Below are 20,889 nucleotides of genomic sequence, written 5' to 3'. Positions count from 1 at the left end.
TCGGAAAATTTTAACCATTTTTAGCAATTCATTTTTTGATAAGTGTTCACAATAATCAGTAAAAAATATTCTGGTATGCTCCCCTCCTGAAAAATATGAGACCCTAAAATAGACCCTTCACAGGTATTTCCCAGACTTGAAAAATGCTGTTTTATACAATTTTTGGACAAAGTTTTTACTACAGGAGTGTCTATGAAAGCATTTTTTTCTATGCAACATATTTCATCCTTTCTCGGAAAACCGTGGCATGATCGATGGGAATTATATAAGTATATTTCACCCTTTGTCGTCCTGAATAATTAAGAAAAATTTCGGATGTTCCCTTTTATATACAAGGGTGGTTGCCCAATTTTCATATTTTGCAATTATATGCAAAAAGTGTAATTTGTATCTACTTTTTGGTGTCATTATAGAAGTTCCACAAACTTTCTAAATCTGTTCATTACAGAAAAGAACCTTTGATTTATGTCATTTATAAAATTCATAGAAATCATGGGAACATCTTTTAGAAAGCGCAACTATTTAATTTCTCAGTTTTTCACATTTTGCAATATTTAAAAAAGGTGTAATTTGTGCCTACTTTGTGGTGTAATTGTAGGGGTTCTCCATACTTTCTACAGAGCTGTTCATTACAGGAAAGAACCTTTAAATTTAGGTCATTTATTTATAAAAAATCATATTGACAAATCCGTTTCTTCTTGGTCAAATAGGGATTTGTTGACTAGAATCTAGCACATTTTTTAACAGAACACACCAGTGATATTGTCTGTTACTAATGTTCCCATACCATTGTTGCTCCTACTCTACTCTATACTCTTATGAAATAATCCTTAGCAGTATTATAATGGTCAAGATCACAAAGTCCTACTCTGTTCATGCTAATACTAAATCACTTGAGAATTACTCCTGATTCAAGACAAATACAGCACAAATTTATTGGATAAAGAAAATATCATCCTGTTTTGCCAAATGAAACATAGCTAAATCCTAATCCTTTAGTTAGAACTAACTGGCGATGAAAGTTTAATTTAATATTTGGTCAATAAGAGGGCCAAAAACATACTTTTCAGTGTGTTTCTCGTACACTGTAACAATCAAGCTCAAAGCATTTCAGGACAGAGCCTGCTAAGTGTTACTTTTGGGGAGTACAAAAGCCAATAATTCCATTGTTAATGTATATGAATGTTTTCCATTCCTATTACTCATCATTGACCAAATTATTTGATTTCTGTAGAAAATGATTTCGAAGTCCTTTCATTTCATTGCAAATCAGGAGAATGGTTGAAATTGTATTTTGCGCTGTCCTTCTCCAAAACATAAAAGAGAGTTGGTTTCCAAAAAACTTGAAAGAGAGGATAAGATCAAGAAAGTGGACAAACAAGTAAGGTAGAGGACATGCTACACAAAGACAAAGGGGCCTATGCACTTAAAAGACATATTTGACCAACTCATCACGCCCTCCACGGTAGTTCCTATTGCCTATAAAAGGAAACAGTCAGATGCGATGGTTGCCAGTCTGATAAATGATGAAACGTCAGTTGTGAGTTACACAGCTTGATTTTTCTTGGAATTGTTCAAAAAGAACAAAAATTCTCAGTATGTATTATTTATAGTTAATCATTAATATTAATTACCTTTTTCTCTTGTCTCAGCAATTCTAGCAGGCAACTCTTCCAATTCTGTGATATAAAATGGAAATAAAATGCAGAAATCAAGGTTACTTGATACTGTACACCACTGTCTGAAGGAGAACAGGTTGGTGTGTATTTGGCACATAACACAATTTTATTTATGATTCATATCATTTGATTTTTGCAATATTTCCAAGCCAACTGAAACCAAATTTTATATTTTTAAAATCTAAGGGTTCATGCCAAAAAAATTTTTAAACCCTAATCATGCCGCTTCTTTATGAAAATCAAACTGAAAATTCTACTCCAAATCAATTTTCTTAATGTTGTCATAAACACATTTTGTGATTATTTTCTTTATAAATATCTTCACATTTTGGCACAAATTTGAACTCACAGTGTTGTGCTTCTTTGGTCCATTTGCATTCTAAAAATAAATGGAGTTATGGAAAAGACATTTATATATTTATTTATTTATTAAGGTATAAAACAATCCAGAAAGCAGGTCACAGACCTGATACGCCTGGGTAACAATTAAAAACATGTATAAAAACAACATACAAAGCAACAACAAAATGCATACAATAGCATAACATTCAAAGGCAAAAATCACAGATTATTAAGACGCTGAACGACTTGAGGAATGGTAGATTGCATGTACCTGGTTCGCTTACAGCGAGGAGGATCAATCTGCTGGGCATACCTAAGATTCCTACCGTGCCGTTCACCTTTGGATTTAGGCAGCATTTGAGAATGTTCAGCAGACGCTTGCAAACCTTGGCCAAATCGCACCAACAGCTGATCTCTCCTCTCACATAAGGAAACCAAACCTAGTTTCTCCAAAGCAGCCCGATAAGATGTGTAGCTCTGGCCCAGGATGATACGACACGCCCGCTTCTGGACGAGCTCCATCTGCTCAGACTGTGCTCTGGAGATACTAGTATGGCATAAAGGGCTGGCATATTCCATGATAGGCGAATGTACATTTGATAAGCGGAAGATAAATCATCCCACGAAGCATTGAAGCGTCTCAAAACATAAAGCATATACTTCGTCTAGAGGCGCCGAGATATCATTGAATTGACTTGAGTAGTCCAACTAAGATCACTTTCTAAGGTGATACCAAGAAGTTTCATATTCTGAGTGACATCTAAAACAGATCCATTGAGAGTCAAATGATTGAAGGAATGCTCCCTTTTCAAAAAACTGATGTGCATAATATGACATTTGGAAGGTTTTGGTAGCATGTCATTTTTGTTGCACCACTCACCTAAACCATCAAGATCTTTTTGCAGTTGTGAACAACCACCTGTCTTAGCATTTACAACTTCACCACACGTCAGGTCATCAACATATTTCCATTTCAGGGGGGCGTCAGATGCAGCATCATTGACCATGGCGGAAAAAATAATCGAACCAAATTTAGTGCCCTGAGGCACTCCCCCCGAAATAGATTGACATGCTGATGACCTGCCTTTGATTCTAACAGATTGGGTGCGATTACACAAAAAGCTACTAATGACCGGAATAATACTTGGGCGAATACCTATATCAATTAACTTCTGAACAGCAATATTGTGATTAATCCTGTCAAAGGCTTTAGTAAAGTCAACAGCACATAAGGTTGCATAATGGCTAGCCTCATCAATACCTTTAAGGACAGTGTCTACAACATCCACTAGATAGTGAGTAGTTGAGCTGTCCTTCACATTACCGTACTGCTGTTTATCAATGTGAGGGTAAAAGTCGACCATAGTCCACTCAGCCAGAAAGCTCTCAAAGATCTTACCGTTGAGGTGGGTAAGGCTGATAGGCCTTAGTTGATCAATGATCAAGGCTTTTAGCATTAGGTGTTTTAGGTATCGGAGTTATTGATGAGGTTTTCCATACTGCTGGGAACACACCTTGGTTTAAACAACAATTAAGTATGTGAGTTAATGGCTCAGTTAGTTCAAAAGCAAACTCCTTTGTGACTCGCGGTGGAATGTCAGCCGGATGCGTGGACTTGTTAGACTTAATGTTACGTAATTTTTTGTTAACTTCACCAGGTGATATTGCGGCGGAGGTAGAGTAGGGCAATAAGCGGACAGGTTCCCAAGATCAAGCGGGGGTAACTGGTTACAAATATCAGCAAAATGATTGTTGATTGCTTCAGCGATAATAGGAGGATCCTTTGAGATTCCATCGATCTCTATGGTCTTTGCAGTGGATTTTCCTCCAGCTATGTTTTTAACATATTTGTGCCATTTACCTGGTTAGGCCAAAAAAAAAAAAAGGTTTGTCTCACGAACATTTGCTTTTTTTTTTTTTTTTTTTTTTTTTTTTTGAAGCTTGCTTTTTTTTTTTTTTTTGTTTTTTTGTTTTTTAGCCTGAGACAAATGAAAATCACAAGACAGGTATTGGAAAACTACAAGTAGTCTTACAATGAAAGAGAAGCAACAAATTTACAATGTTAATATTCTGTAATCAAGTAAAGTATCAAGTATTCTTGCCGGAAAATACGGGTTACAGCTTACCCGACACCAACTCATTTTTAGGGCATTCAGAGTAACCGAATCGGCGCACCGATGCAGTGCCAAATTCCTCAGCACAGTCCCACCTGTTTTAAATATACGAATACGAACAATCATGTTGAAATAAACGGTAAAAAATTAGTTAAAAAACAGCTACAAAAAATACAAAAATTTATGAAAACAACATGGCTTCACTCGATCGCAGAGTTCTCCGTAGGCTAAGTCCTTTTATATTGCATCCACTTTGCTTCATCGGCTTTACGCTCCGTGCCGTTGCAAGGATGGCGTGAAACTAGCGAGACTGAGGCTACGGTGTGGGTTACGGGCTATCTGCAACACTAATGGCATACGCGCTGCCTGACATTTTCGATGGTTTTCTGACATTGAGGAATTCATTTTACTACGTTGGTCGAACTATCGGGAACCGGAAAAATCGGGAAAAAAAAAAAACCTTTAAAAAGGCGGAAAACGCGTAGACAAACGCGCTGTATCGCTTTGCCATTCTTTGGGGCGCGGGTTCGTGAGACAAACCTTTTTTTTTTTTGGCCTTAGTTACAACGCAACCCATCGATGTTCTTATTGTAAAAGCGGGTTTTTGCATTGACTATCTCGCGTTGCACTTGATTACGTAACTGTTTATAGGTGTCCATATTCCCACACATATAGGCTTTCTGACGCTGGTTTATTAACCGCTTTATGGATTCAGTCAGCCAGGGTTTGTCATCCTCCCTGTGTTTGACACATTTCTCAGGAAAATGAGTATGGAATTTTTCCAACAAGAATTCTTCCAAAACAGGGAATGAGGGCGCACTGCTTGGAGCAAGACGTTGTTCGAAACATCGGAGCAACTGAACATTTTATACCCCAAAATTTCACATCTTTTAGGGATAGTTTGCCCCAAATCTTGGTAGTAGTGCCACCAAAAACTACCAGAGACTAGTTTGAAACCATTTTTAGATCTTTAATGGTTAAGATTGAAGGAGACAGGAAGGATAATTTTCCGGTAACCAGTCAGATTGTATCTACGTGACGCATCAAATTTCCATCATGGCGGAGACACAGTGGATAGTGATGGAGGAGTAGAGATTTCCCAACGGCCGGGTGCGGGGTTTAGTAGTTAATGGATTGCGCGAGGTGACTGCAGTATCCTTTTCTTTACCAGTCATTGATATATTTGTTATATTTTGTATGCAAATATGAGCAGACCAGCTGCAACCGTGAGTAAGCGTTACCTTTCTTATGATATTGTTGTCAACACTGATTGGAGCCGGGCAGACATGGCAGAAGGGCCTAACACTGCGGAGGAGAAGTCAGTAAAACGGAAACGCAACTGGTGCTAATGAGAATTCAATTCTACCCAGAGTTCTTATATTCTGCCTACCCTCACAAATAAAACTGTTAAACTTTAACAAGAGTATTAATATGTATTTACATGCAACAAAACACCCAAACAAAATGGCTTTGATGTACATGTGTATGATTATAATCTTGCAGTCTGGGGATTGTCAACCTAACCCAGGCCCAGTGTCAGTTGATTCTAGTAATCAGTCAAGTTGTAAATTTCCTTGTAATATTTGCCAAAAAGCATGCTTATGGGGAGAACGTGCGGTTTGTTGCGATAGTTGCGACGAGTGGTATCATGTTAACTGCATGGGGATGAAAACTGGCATCTATGAGGTTTTAGAGCAGCACAGTAATATCTCGTGGATTTGCTGCCGGTGTGGTTTGCCCAATTTTGCCTCAAGTCTCTTTTCATCTGACTCCATAGATGTTACTAACAGTTTCAGTAGTCTTGATGCAGTTGATATAGATGCAGATGTTGATCAACCATTATCATCTCCGATAGCAACCTCATCCCCGCAAACAAAGTTCAGTAAAAAACATCAAGAGAGTAAAGGACACACACAGGAGGAAAAGACAATAAAACAAAAACTAATAAGAAACCATACAAGCCAACCAAGATACTGGTAATCAATTTCCAAAGCATCAGAGGGAAAACAGCCGAACTCGCCACATGTTTGGAGTTTGATGATCCAGACATCTTGATTGCAACAGAAACATGGATTGACAGCTCTGTTTACAGTAGCGAAATATTCCCCAATAATTACACAGTGTATCGGAAAGACAGACCTCAAATTAAGGGAAGGCCGCATGGTGGCGTCCTAATTGCTGTCAAAAGTGACATGATCCACGCCCAGAGACATGATTTAGATACCGATTGCGAACTGGTGTGGATTGAGCTTAGCGTTGTAGGATCCAAGCCCATCTTAGTAGGGTCCTTTTACCGGCCACCCAGTTCACCAATTGAGGATCTGAACATGCTCAGAACTTCTCTGGCCAGGGTTAAGGTTGACAATTACAGTAATGTATGGCTTGGAGGGGACTTCAATCTTGGCGATATCATATGGGAGACTCAATCAGTTCGCCCGGGCTCACCAAAAGGCCCCATGTGTAGAGATCTCATAGATATTGCGAATGATTGCGGTTTGGAACAAGTCGTGGAGGGTCCCACGAGGGGTAAAAATACCTTGGATTTGTTATTTGTGAAAAATCCATCCCTGGTGGTCAAATCTGGACTCTTGCCGGGCATAAGCGACCACGACGGGATCCCGGTTGTAAGTATTCATTCCAAACCATCCACTGTCAAGCAAAAGCCTAGGAAAATTTTCCTCTATAACAAGGCCAACATTGATGAGCTGAAAGCTGACATAAATGAAATCAGTAGTGATTTCAAGAGTGGTAACGTTTCTGAAACTGATGCAAATGCTCTCTGGATCATTTTCAAAACTAGATTGTTGCAGGCAGTGGATAAACATGTGCCATCAAAAATGGTGCGGAAAAGAAATTACACACCATGGATCAATCAAACATTAAAACGCCTACACAAACGTAAGCAAAGGGTGTATAACAGAGCAAGAAAAAGTAACAGTCAAGAAGACTGGGAGAGTTTTAAAGAACTTAGGAGGAAAATAAAAAGGCAACTAGGAAAGCATACAGGGATACATAAGAGATAAGTGTCTAGAATCATCAAAACAATTCTGGAGCTTCATCAAATCATTGAAAAATGATTCAAATCAGGTATACCAGCATTAAAAGATGCGCACGGTGGTCTAGTGACATGTAACAAACAAAAAGCTGAACTCCTAAACTGTCAATACCAAAAGCAATTCACACAGGAGAGACTTGAGGACCTACCAACAGAGCCAGAGAGCAACATTCCATCAATGCCTAACATAACCATCAGAGAAGAAGGGGTCTGTAAGTTGTTGTCTGACCTCAACCCTTTCAAAGCTACAGGTCCAGATGAGATCTCTCCGTGGGTGTTAAAGACGGCGGCAAAAGAACTCAGTCCAGCGCTAACAGTGTTATTCCAATTAACATTGGATTCGGGAGTTGTGCCAGAAGATTGGTTGTGTGCCAACATCACCCCTATTTATAAAAAAGGGGATAAAACAGACCCTGCAAATTACCGTTCTGTAAACTTAACATCTGTTTGCAGTAAAATGTTCGAACACATACTTCACTCTAATATTATGACCCATCTGGACACACACAACATATTGTGCAATCAACAGCATGGATTTAGATCGGGTCACTCATGTGAGACACAGTTAATTTCCACAATTCAAGATATTGCAGCTGAACTAGACAAGAAACATCAAGTTGACATAATCATCATGGACTTTACAAAGGCATTCGATAAGGTACCACACAGGAGATTGTTGTTGAAATTATGGCGATACGGCATCAGAGGTAGCATACATAAGTGGATAGAAGCATTCCTAACACGCAGGAAACAACGCGTGGTGATTGATGGTGAATGCTCAGATTGGGTCAAAGTGGACTCAAGTGTGCCACAGGGTACCGTAACAGGGCCCCTTGATTTCCTCCTATTTATCAATGACCTGCAGGACAACATCAACACAAACGTCAGGTTGTTTGCCGACGATTGCATTTTGTATACTACCGTAGCCGGGCCTGAGGACGCTGGCAAATTACAAGCAGACTTAGATACACTTACAAGATGGCAAACAAAATGGCAGATGGAGTTCAATCACGCAAAAATGTTATGTTATGCATGTCACCCATGCAAGATCACCACATCTCAACACATATACCTTAAACAACATAATACTTAATGAAACAACATCTCACTCCTATTTAGGGGTAGATCTGACCGAGGACTTATCCTGGAACTCACACATAAATAAAATTGCAACAAAGGCAAATAGGACTCTGGGTTTCCTGAGAAGGAATCTGCATTCATGCCCACAACACATAAAGGAAATGTCATACAAGACATTAGTGCGCCCAATCCTACAATACTGCTCCTCCGTGTGGGACCCACACACTCAAGTGTTAATTAACAAATTGGAAGCAGTTCAAAACAGGGCTGCACGATTCGTAAAGGGGGTGTATGGCAGAAATACAAGCGTTAGCGCATTAAAAAAGGACTTACACTGGGAGAGCCTAGAAACACTAAGGAAAGTGGACAGACTAACCATATTTCATCAAGCTGTAGCAGGTCACCTCGCCATTCCAGTACGAAATACCCTGCGCCCGGTCAAGAGGAACTTACGACACACATCACAGGCAGCAAAGAGTTTCATCCCAATATCAACAAATAAAAACTGCTACAAATACTCCTTTATCCCCCGTACATTAACTGACTGGAATAAACTACCATCTAACCTAACCAACATCGACGACAAAGAATCCTTCAAGCAAGCAACAAAGAACCACCTGCAAAACAACTAGTCTGCAGTCGCAGTGCGCCTCACGTACCCTACTCGGTTGACTCTCAATTTTGAGGGTGTTGAGTAGTACTAGCACAAGACAAGATGCTTTCTCATCAGCGCTTTCAACAGCGTAAATCGCTTCCCATTTTTCAAGAGTTATCCACTGCCCAAAGCTGCGAATTGAAGAGTCAGTTAAAGGACACACATAAGAACGATCAGCTTTAGGTTTGCGAACTTGTTTGTTTGGGTGTAAAGCAATACATGATGAATTCTCTCCCATTATATCCCCTTTAATAAGGATCTTGGCCTACCTTTTTGTAGTTCTTTTTGCCTTTCTTGTGCTTTTTCTTCTGCTCGAAGATGTCCTGGATGGTAAAAAAAGTGAGCAACTATTATTTACATATATTATAAACTAGGTTTGATTATAGGCTCTCCCAGCAATATGCTAATTCAGAGAATAATTAAAATCACATTTGTTATATGTGCTAACAACTAACATAGCCTGCTGGTGGTTATTAAGTTAGCTTAATTGGTAAGGCGTTTGACTTTGGTACGAGAGGTTGCAGGTTCGAGCCCTGGCGGTGGTTTAGTATGCTCTTGTGGAAAAATTGAGTTAGCTTAAAATTCCCCTGGACAAGGAACTTGCTGCTAATTGTCTTGTTGTAACCTGTACGAAACTCGGGGAGCTGATCCTGGTTGCGAAGGTCATGTCCAGGGTGTGCACTCTTAAAACTAGAAAGGCCCTGTGTTGTTGTTTTATGGAATGATGTGGGCCGTAGTGGTCAGTGACAACCTGTAACGTGCTGAGGCTTAAAGCTCAACGTCTAGGCATTGTGCCTGTGTGTAGCGTACTATAAATCACTGCACTTTTTTTTTAAGTCAAAGCAGTGTAATTAAGACCAAATAAAACATTTTACCTGAAGCTGGCCGTTTTTTCAAACGACATGACTACCAAATTCAGCATGGTAGGAAAGTAGCTAGCAGTAGGCAGAGTATAGTATTTTACACTTTCAGGGCAGGTTATTTTCATGTATTATGCAATAGATATTTATTGCGATCAAATTTAAAATTGAGTTATTCCGTGCCAACTGAAAATTGGACAACACAACACCAAGCACTTTTTTTTTTAAATATGACCATAACTTGCATTTTGTTGATCGATGTAGGCCTATTGAAGTTGAATCCCCCGCGCACATTGTTGTTGTGATGATTATTAAAACTTGAAGTATTGACAGAAAAAAGATATTAAAATTGTCTCTAGAATTAAGTCATTCACCTCCCCCTAGCAGCAAAGAGAAGATATACTTTTAAAAAATGGAAAATCATACCAGAATTGAAATCGTGTCAGACACTGTCTGATTTCGTTTCAAAAAAGGCAAATCACTTCGAACCAGAAGTGCAATGTCACTATAAAAATCACTATAGATCTTTAAAAACCTAAAATGTGAGCAAAATACACATAGGTGTGTATTTCCACCAAAATTTGTATTACATTATTTTAGGGTATTATATAAAAGTTGAAATATCCTAAGGCAGTCGACCATAATATATCATGGATAAACTTGGCGCACTGATTATTTGAACAATTACTAATCCGAACCATAATTCTCATAATCCTAGGGGGATTATGCAATTAATTATGTCAAAAAATAATTTTGTTAGGACTATAATTATGTTGTCAGTCATTCCTAATTTTTAGAGTTTTTTAAAGCGCAAAATTCAAGTTTTAAACATTATTCTGATTTGTTCCCGGGATTTGTATGCCGAAAAAAAGCACTCACAAAAGATAGGTCTATATCATAATTATAAGAATTAGAATTGAATTTCGTTCTGGTATACGAATTAATTGAATTAATCTGAAAGAATTGTTTTGTAAATAAACATTATGTAGTCAGAGGGTTCCAGTGATATAAAAATCTCAATTTTTTTTTTTTTATTTGTGGGATGATGCTGTGGATCACGAAATGCCCTTTTAAGCAATTTAAAATCTTAATTTTTTTACACTTGGGCTAGAATCACTGAATGGTAATCATTTGCAAGCAAATAATAATAAACTATGCAGGGCAAATCTTTTTAAGGTATATCAAGATAAACCTTAAAGGAGTATTACATGATCCTAGCATCCTCTTTTTATGACATTTTTGATTTTTCAGTATGTATATCCACAAAAAAAGCTTCTCCCAAAAGTTCAGTGGATTCCAAGGCTGGTAATTTTTGTTATTTTTTTTTAAATTAAAAAAAAATCATATTTTTTAAATTTAAATCAGATTTTCTTAATTCCAAGAACTGCTATACCCCATAATAAAGTTAAACAAGACCAGTGGAATGCTAGACATATGTGCAATACTATCAGGTATTTACAAAAATTCAAAACATGTTTTTACATGTGAAAACTTCATGGGGAAAACCTGTTGAATTCTGAACCTTGAAGATGATTTTTTAGCAATAGATAAAGTGACATCATAGAGGTATTTTACTTGTATCCAAAAGTTGTAGAAACATCAGGAATGAAGTAAAACAGTCAATTTAAGAGAGAAATTAGCTAACACTGATCAAAAATGGTAACAACTGAAAAAAGTTTTTTTTTTAAATCAAGTGATTTAAATCACGATTTAAATCAAACAACCCTGGTCGATTTCAATTTTGCATATTTGCGTTTTTTTTAGTTATGTATGATTATGTGTATTACATGTACATTGCTCAAGCTCTCCATAGGCCACTGTTGTAATTTTGTTCTGGTAGTACACAAGAACATATAATTCAAATTTGACAATATTTTTGCTAAACAAATTAATCTGCAGAAAATTTTTGAACATAAACATGTAGCCAGAGGTTTCCAGTGGAATAAAGATCCCAACTTTTTTTGAGAAAAGTGGGGGTGGGACTGTGGATCACAAAATGCTAAAACATACGAATTGCTTATAAAATCAATTACATTGGGCTTGGGTTTTTTTGTTTTAGAACACCATCAAAATAAACACGAGTCATTTTTTAGCATGTCCTCTGCTCTTAGCATGAGTTACCGTTTTTTAACAGTTGTCCCATACGTACAACAGTTGATATCTTCATTTAGCATTACTATGAGGATCTAGCATTGAATGTCGGGTACCTATTTAAAATACAAAAAATAAAGATTCCACTCAAATAAGTTTAAAAGCTGGAGCATAATTTGTAAAAGGATGCTCAAAAGTGTAGCACGAGTTACCAGGAATTGCCCTACTGTACTATTAATTGTTACGCTTTATTTACTGAAAAAAATCTTCATAGTGAAACTATAGTCTGTTTATTTTACCTTTGTCAATTTTGTTGGTAAGTTTGTCCATCTGCTGTCCTGTTTGGTCTCTATAAGTATCTTGTAGTGTAGTGGTCTGGTGTCTTGTCTGTCCTCTGATGGTATCTTGAAGTCTTCTGGTTTGCCCCTCTGTGCAGTCTGTCACCTGTTCCCTGATGGTGTCAATTTGGTTGGTAAGTTTGTCCATCTGCTGTCTTGTTTGGTCTCTATAAGTATCTTGTAGTGTAGTGGTCTGGTGTCTTGTCTGTCCTCTGATGGTGTCTTGAAGACTTCTGGTTTGCCCCTCTGTGCAGTCTGTCACCTGTTCCCTGATGGTGTCAATTTGACTGGTAAGTATGTCTGTCTGATGTCTTGTTTGGTCTCTGTAAGTATCTTGTAGTGTAGTGGTCTGGTGCCTTGTCTCTTCTCCGATGGTATCTTGAAGTCTTCTAGTTTGTGCATCTGTGCAGTCTGACATTGTGTCCTGTAGTACCTTCCGCTCTTTTTGCATGACTTTTTGGAGTTCATCCTCAGAATCTTTGACGACTTGCTGCATCCATTGTTTCATTTCTGCTGTCAATGGTCTTGTTGCTCTTTCTTCCATTTCATGTGTTACAGCCAGAGTCTGTATCTGTGACACATGAAGAAAATATATGTGGAATGATTCATCAATTGATGAGGGTTACAGAATGCACAGTGATATATCACGATCAAACAAATAAACATCACATGAATAATAGCAGCAGGTAAGTATGGAACATGCAGGTGTGATGCACTAAGCAAGTTTGGGAAAAGCAGTATATACCATAACAACATTAGGGAAACAATGCTAGAAGAATTCAATTTAAATTTTAAGAATATTCTACGTACTGCAAATTTGCAAAATAGGAGTGATGGTACTTGATCCTTTCTTCTGGTTGATTGATCACAAACTGAGGGCGTATACAATTTAAGACTGAAAAATTGTGCCCCTCTATTCTTTTCCACATGAATTCTTTGATGCAGCGAGGCACCACATTACATTCCTTGTCAAGAATTTTGGCACAGTCCCAATTGTTAACATGATTATGCTGAACTTTGTTACACATTTCAGGGATTGTCCAGTAAAGATTCCTTTACTTTTTGCTACTGTGTCCGATTCCTTGTCATGTTCACCCAAACTAGTTTCAAAACGACAACCAATTTCACCCAGAGTCAGAGTTTTATATTTTTATATTTTAGATTCCACAGGGGTATATTTGTGGGTAAAAAGCATACTATAATCAAATGCAGCAAACCTTTGACGAGCGCGACTCCCGCAATGTTGCACAGATCATTCATAAATTTCCACTCGGCAACAGCAGATTGCCTCAGCAGCCAATCAGAGACAAGTGCGTCTAACGCAGTAAATACGCGATGTACACTTTAAAATATGCGCTCGTCAAAGTTACTGCATTTGATTATAGGTTGGCCTGCAGATGGTGGATGGTGATATCAGATACCTCACCCTCTTGTCGATCATCCATCATCAGTATAAATCCACAATTAGGACCAGAGGCACTAATCAGGTTGAATACAGTATACTTTTTTAAGATGAATATTGCAGAGAGTGAAGTGAACATACATGTACATGTACTGCATTAATATTACACTTACATTTTGTAGTTTATCTCTGATATCATCAGCCTGTGCTGTTGTGAAGTACTGTGGATGTATTTTCTCAAGAAGTTCTACCAGATTGAAGATATCATCAAAGTATCCATTTCTTGTTGGTTTGGTCACCTCCAGATTATCTGCAATTCTCTTATGGCAAAGATTGTTTCGTACTTGATAAACCTAATTCAAAGGAGGATTTTAAAATAACAACGTACCAATCACTGCATATACATTGTAATAGCTTGCAGTCAGTGTCAAAAGAGTATTGTGTTTATCCCTAACTATCCCAACTAGTTCACAATTGTCATAGAAAATCAGTATCCACAATGGCCACAAATTATTTGAGACTAGTGTAGTACTACTATGCCGTAGTGATCTGTAAAATACTCGCCCATTTATTCCCATTTAAAGGGGGGGGTACTTTGTGATCCACAGGATCTAAATGTCCATCATTCAGACTTTGAACTCAAGACGTTGATATAATCAGAAGTTACATTACTAATCTTTAACTCTGCAAAAATTAATATAATGAAACTTTAGTCAATTTTAATTTCTTTTACACTTAAATGCAGAGATTTGAAATTGTATTCCATATAATTTGTGCAAAATTTGCCCGGAAAATTTGCAAAATATGTATCATAAGAATCATTTAAAATTATGAAAATGGTATAGAATAAAAACATGCAATACAACAAATGTTACAGGATCACCTCATCAGTCTGACTACATACAGTAAAAAAGTGTAAAGGGTCTTGAGCAAATCATCGATACACGTAGATGAACTTGTAAGTAAACCTGCAAATGTGTGTCTCAACCCGATTAGCTCAGTTTGTAAAGCACACAACTTTGGTACAATTTCATGTTTTCAAAGCCCTCGATAGTGCTGTACATGTAAGCACATATATCGAGTTTTTGCGGTATGGCATCTACTGCCATAATAAAACTGAATCTATCAACATGTGTCAAAAAATACTTTCCTACCTTGTTTATAACATCATGATTAGCTAGATTGTTGAGATGACATTCTCCAAATTTCATCATGACCTTCAAGATGGAAGCTGGATCAAAGTCGCCAAAACAAGTTGAACTCTGACCTGGTGGAAGACTAACAGCAAAGGCTTTGGCTACCTCAACATAATCATGGAAGAGTCTTGATGGGTTGATGTTTCTCCAGGTGACACGTGCATCCTTCTTTGGATATCCGTTGGTCCAAAATAAAGTCTCTATTGCATGGCACCATTGGCTGCATTTCTTACAAAGTGGAGGGTATACAGGGCAGTCATCAGATTGCCTTCTACGTTTGTTGTCTGTTATTCTGGTAGAACATTGTGTTGGACGTAAACAAGGTTGGAGGGTAATCACGTTTTGATTGGAAACACAGTGGAGGATGATTTGTCTTGTAGTGTGCCAATCTTTGATAACATTCTCTGCACATGGTAGAACTGCTTGATCACACACTACCTGGATGGCTTCGTGGCATTGGACATAGTAATGAAATTCTTCAAGATCCACTGATGTAGTCATTGTGATGATCAGCCTCCAAGAAATTTATACCTGAAGATTTCTGAATGATAAACATAGATTATTAGTTATTAGGTGAAGCGGAGGTATGTGCGGAAATTATCGCAGTGCTGAAGTGTCATACTGGGTGAAGCCAAGGCTGAACCCAGTATGACACTGAGCGCATGATAATTCCCCGCACTATACCGACGCTGAACCTAATAACTAATTTATCATACCACTAAGTCATTCTAAATATTGAAATAATTACGTTTTTAAACATTTTAATTCCTGCTAAATAGGAAAAATATTACAAAAAAATAGATGACTGTTCCGCGTGATTACAGGTTATGCGTGCATTTTACGCTACCGGTTTACGCGATTCGCCTTTATACGCATACCTCGCCGTACGCCAGATCGGCCTTGCGAAATACGCCTCACTGACTAGATATAAAGCGTAAAATACGCACTCACTGACTAGATACGAAAATATATCAGGTTAGCGGTGTTCTTTGATGTTTACCTTAGTGGTATGATAAAAATCGATACATAAATAATTTGAATTTGTAAGTTACAGGGGTGAAATTAAGTGGGAGACGGGAGCCGTTTGGCCCCCAGACACTCTGAAATGGCCCCATGGTTCCATCTCAATTTTAGTTGACCAGGGGACACTTTTCTCACAAAACTGGCCCCTGGATAGTGAACCAAAAATATCAAATTACAAGCAAATAGTGCTTATTTAAAGGAGGATTTCATGATCCTAGCATCCTCTTTTATGACATTTTCAGTAGATATCCACGAAAAAAGCTTATTTCCAAAATTTCAGTTGATTCCGATTTTGCGTTTGCGAGTTATGCATGATTATGTGTATTACACTGCTCCATAGACAATGTGTTGATTTTCGTTCTGGTGCATCAGAACGAAATTCAAATTTGGCGATATTTTTGCTAAACGAATTAATCTGCAAGAAATATTTGGTACCGGTACATAAACATTTTGTAGCCAGAGGTATCCAGTGGTGTAAAAATCTCAACTTTTTTTGGGAAAGTGGGGGGATGAGGCTGTGGATCACGAAATGCCCCTTTAACTCATCCAGTACATCTTTATTTTTATTGGCCCCTTGGTAATTGGAAATGGCCCTGGTTCTTCCAAATCTTGGTGAACCAGGGGTCACTTTTTTTGCCAAAGTGGCCCCTGGTTCAAGCTCTCTTATTTTCACCCTTGGTAAGTTACAAGTACTTGTAAACTAAATTTTCTTCAAAGTACATTTACACAATATATTTTGACTGGTAACTGTGTACTGGACATCTCAAACAAAAGTTTGAGAATTAAATGTACCGGTAAAACGAACAAATTTTTTTGAAAAGCCAACTGTCATATCGTACATGGAGCAAGGCGTGTGGCCTGTAAAAGGTCACCTATAGGCAGCCCTTGAATTTAACCCACGGCACCCATGGCATTTTGCCGTGGGTGCCCACCCCCACTGCCGTAATGCCCTCAAAATATGTCCTTTACCCAAGGCAGTCACTTGCCGTGCCCTCTAATTAAGTTGCCGTTGGTGCCCCAGCCCTGCCCCTTCATTATAAAATCATCTATCTATGTTTGTGTGTGTTTTCTTCACTTTTGAGAAATTGCCTTGGTGCCCTTCTCAAATTTTCAACAGTTGCCATGATGCCCTCTTGAAATATTACAAACTGCCGTGCTGCCTTGCCTTTTCAGTGAAAATCCAAGGCAATTTTTAACTTGCCCTAAAAAAGTTGCTGTGCCCCTTCAGATCCTTAATTCGAGGGCTGCCTATAGGTAATTAGGCTACTCGCGCTGTATCGTAAATTTTCACCGGTCATACTCCTGCTCACACACAGAATGTTGTGCGAATGCCAGGTGACCCATATGTCAGACACTGCTGTCTGAAACTCCAATCATGATTTTTACATTAATTCTCAAGTTGGTGTTGATAAAGATCATGTCTGTATTGTTTAAACTAGCCGAGAAGCCAGCATTCAGCCCTTCCAATATTACCATCACTTGGTATAATATAATTATAAATGTCAATTTATTGTGCACCAAGTACCGGTAAGCTTAGTTTGCCATTATGTACCCCTCCCTGATACATGTATGATACGCATTTGTCATGTTTGTAAGGCTATATACTTACTCGAGAACTCTTTGCACACAATGCATTCAAGGCTACATATATACAGTCCAAAGCTATCGCTTGTCGTGATCGTCTGTGTTTACTTCCAAACTTAATCCATTGCTTTACACAGTGTCATGCTTCATCGATATAGTTAAAACACATGCTAGTCAACCAAATTTGCCTAGAACTTAAAGGCCCTTTCAGTGATTTCACAGGAACATTTAAAAAAATGGAAATTTGTCAGAGTTGCTTAGAAATAAAGAATAAGTCTACAGAATTTCATTAAACCACTTTTCCCTGAATACATTGACAAATTAGTCAAAAACAGAAGTTTTAGAAAGGTTTTCTACTTCAACTCAGATCGACTCGAGAAAATCGAGATTTTCGTACAGTCGCCACCAATCGACTGGAAAAACTTCCTAGTCCAGTGTTTCTAACACGGGGAAGTAGAGTCTAAATTGATTTAAAACAGACGCTTAATTTTTGTAGTAGAAAACAAAATAAGCAATTAAAGGTCACCGAGGCAAACTAACGGTCAATTCAAATATGAAAAACAGTTAAAATTGTGAATTTTGTTTAAAATAGTAGCTACTGATGTAATAAGTAGTAGAAACAATACGCAACGTGTGTTGGTACGTAGAGAGTGAGCTTCTTTCGATCTCGAGTCGGACTTTTTGTACTGTTAGTATCAAAAGTCCAGAATCATGCAAATGCTTTATTTTGTCTAAAATACACGGCTTTCGACCGAACCACTAGCAGGCTATGTTAGCACATCTATGCCAATTACAAAGGTACCAAAATCTGAATTTTGATGATTTTTACGATCGTCCGGATGAGCAAATCACTGAATGGGCCTTTAATACATATTTTACAAATTTAAAAGAACAGGCTGGTCAAGGAAACCTACATAAATATGTTTTCTGTACTTCACTTGACCCAAATATATGATTTTTTATGGTGATAAGACAATCGCACATGGAATTTTAGAGGGATTTTGATAGCAGTTCCATTAAAAAAAGCTGCTATCATAATGAGACCAAGATCTAGAAACACCCCCCGAAATGCCGTTATTGGGGAATTTTGCTAGCTGAATCTTTTTGATGAAAGTCAATCTTTGACAAGATGTAACTTTGCTACGGAAAGTGCTATGCCTATGAAAAAAAGGTTTTCAGTTTTGGCTTTGTTTACTCAAGGGCTTTTTAAAATTTGATATAAAATGATGCAGTTTGCCCGGTGTCGTCACTGAACATTGACTATGTGTACGCATGATCGTTCCCAATTTCGCGAAAAAAGGAGTTATTTTTAAACAATGTTCGCGATGTTTAAAAAATAGGGTTGTTTTTGACGACGGTGTACTCGAAATTAAAAAAATTTAATACTGAGATATGAGGTACTATAAAAATATTCACTAAAGGCAGCTATTAATATGTACATGTATAACTGTATATATAATTCAATAGCTGCCGGCCGGACTTTTACTGGCTGCCTCTGTCCGAACTTTAAGCTCACGGTGGACCCCCTTCCCGACCTCCGATTGAATTTAAATTTGGAGGGGATGATTTTCTAGTTAAGTGGCACAGTTTGACACTAGGTACAAAAAATATGGTTGACATGAGGGGCGTTTGATGCTCCATACCAAACTCAGCCTGTATTTCCAATAATTTCTTGGAAAGGGATGGATATTGGCCTCCTGGTTTGAATGAGTTATTTTCCCATTCAATGTCTGGGAGATTGAAAAAAAAAAAAAAAAATATTTGACCTTTGCTTGTAGCTCTAAGCTTGGTCAATGAGGCATGAAGCTCATTCATATGTATACTTAATTGAATTCCCAAATATCTGGGATCGGTAAAAGGCACCTATGGTGGTGTCCCGAGCTCCCTGGATCTTAATAGTAACCCAAACCACCTCACAATTTGTGTCTAAGTCCACTCTGTGAGTACCTATCAGGTCACTTTTCAGGGCAATCAAGACCCCACCACGCTTGGCACCTACCCTGTCTTTACGCACTATGGTGTAATTAGGTGGTAAGAGCTCACTGCTGTTGATGTTACTGTCAAGGTGAGTTTCAGTTCCAATAATTATGTCTGGTTCATAATTCTCAATACAGACTTCAAGGTCTGCAACTTTGCTACGAATACTGCAAAAGTTTATTACAAGTGATTTAAGAGTCTGTCTTGTGACTCTTGGAGCTTTGGGCTTAGATTTGTTTACACCTGCCTTACTATTTTTAGGTCTACTTGAATTTGGCCCAGTTTGTGAGTCACCTAATTTACATGGTGAGGAAGCTGCCAACGGTGGACTGAGTGGCCCGCTGCAATCACTAGCAAGACTAGAGAAACTACTGAGCTCAAAGGTTGAATTGGAAAAAAGACTGCTGGCAAAATTTGGTATGCCGCACTGGCAGCAAATCCAAGAAATCTGACTGCTCTGAAGAGCTTCATAAATTGGTGCTGACATGCCCATACACTCAACGTGGTACCATGAATCACAACCATCACAGCAAGTGGCCCTCTGGTTCCACTTGGCAGCTTTCCCACATATTCCACATGGAAATTTGGGTGTATAGGGCCCAGGGTTTGGGTGAAGATCACCCGCTTGCATCAAAATCAAGGTATAATACAACAAAGAACATGTTGAAATACTAGAACTACACAATTTGGTATTACTAGAACATTTGGAAAGTAATGATGTGTGTAGAAAATTGTTAAGTTTGAGTCCTGCAGTGATGTTAATTGTTGCAGGGAGGTACTTGTACTCAAATGATGATGACATGAGTAATCATGTTTGGTTAGGTTTAGCGCTGGCAAATGCACCCAGAAACTTGTCATGCACGTTTTCAGATTCAACATTGTTGTTGGATATCTTCCAATGTATGAGTCCTAATAACGATACGATGGAGAATAATAAAATTTTGAGCCATACAAGTTTACGTGGTGAACTAGGTTCATGGTCAGTTTAGTACAGTAACTCTATTCTCAAAATTAAACGCGCCAACAAGTAAATAATAATTAAATGTATATTTTGACTTGATATTTCATCGGTTCAGCTTATTCATATTCAAGCAACAGTATATTCAAATCGTACATTGTAATGTTCTTAATAAAAGCTTACCTTTATAAAAGGATATATTGAATAAAAATCCTAGAAATAGAACAAAAACGGCTCACTTCGAAATCACCCCCATCGTGTCTTTTCAGTCTTCATCTTGGATTGGATATTCCCCTCGGCGAAAAACAAAGGGCTGACATTCCTTTTCTACAAAAATCTAGCTATCTATACTAATAAAATAATAAGCGGTCTCTATCTGTCTATCTATCTATCTGTCTATCTATCTGTCTGTCTGTCTGTCCGGCTATGCGTTTCGCCGCGCTTCGACGCATCGTGCTGAAATTTTGGATATAGATAGGTATTGGGAAAAGCATGTTGGCCATGTGGTTTTGAAGGTCATCGGAGGTCAAGGTCA

General features: G+C 38.1%; 1 protein-coding gene across 1 annotated transcript in view; it reads right to left on the bottom strand.

Annotated features, from left to right (window-relative positions):
• The window catches only part of LOC140141576 (uncharacterized), a 28,338-nt gene extending 7,710 nt beyond the window's left edge, over window positions 1-20,628 (bottom strand). The window contains exons 1-6 of the mRNA XM_072163487.1: window positions 20,538-20,628; window positions 14,771-15,353; window positions 13,790-13,969; window positions 12,176-12,785; window positions 9,195-9,248; window positions 1,635-1,679 (exon numbers count right to left, since the gene is read on the bottom strand). Of these exons, the coding sequence (XP_072019588.1) occupies window positions 1,635-1,679; window positions 9,195-9,248; window positions 12,176-12,785; window positions 13,790-13,969; window positions 14,771-15,313 (1,432 nt within the window). The 5' untranslated portion in view covers window positions 15,314-15,353; window positions 20,538-20,628. The remainder of the gene's footprint in view (window positions 1-1,634; window positions 1,680-9,194; window positions 9,249-12,175; window positions 12,786-13,789; window positions 13,970-14,770; window positions 15,354-20,537) is intronic.
• Window positions 20,629-20,889: the final 261 nt, after the last annotated feature.

This window comes from Amphiura filiformis, chromosome 19, assembly GCF_039555335.1.
Source record: "Amphiura filiformis chromosome 19, Afil_fr2py, whole genome shotgun sequence".
Classification (NCBI taxonomy): Eukaryota; Metazoa; Echinodermata; class Ophiuroidea; order Amphilepidida; family Amphiuridae; genus Amphiura; species Amphiura filiformis.
Note: the sequence above shows the minus strand (reverse complement) of the source record. Positions and strands in the feature narration are given on the sequence as shown.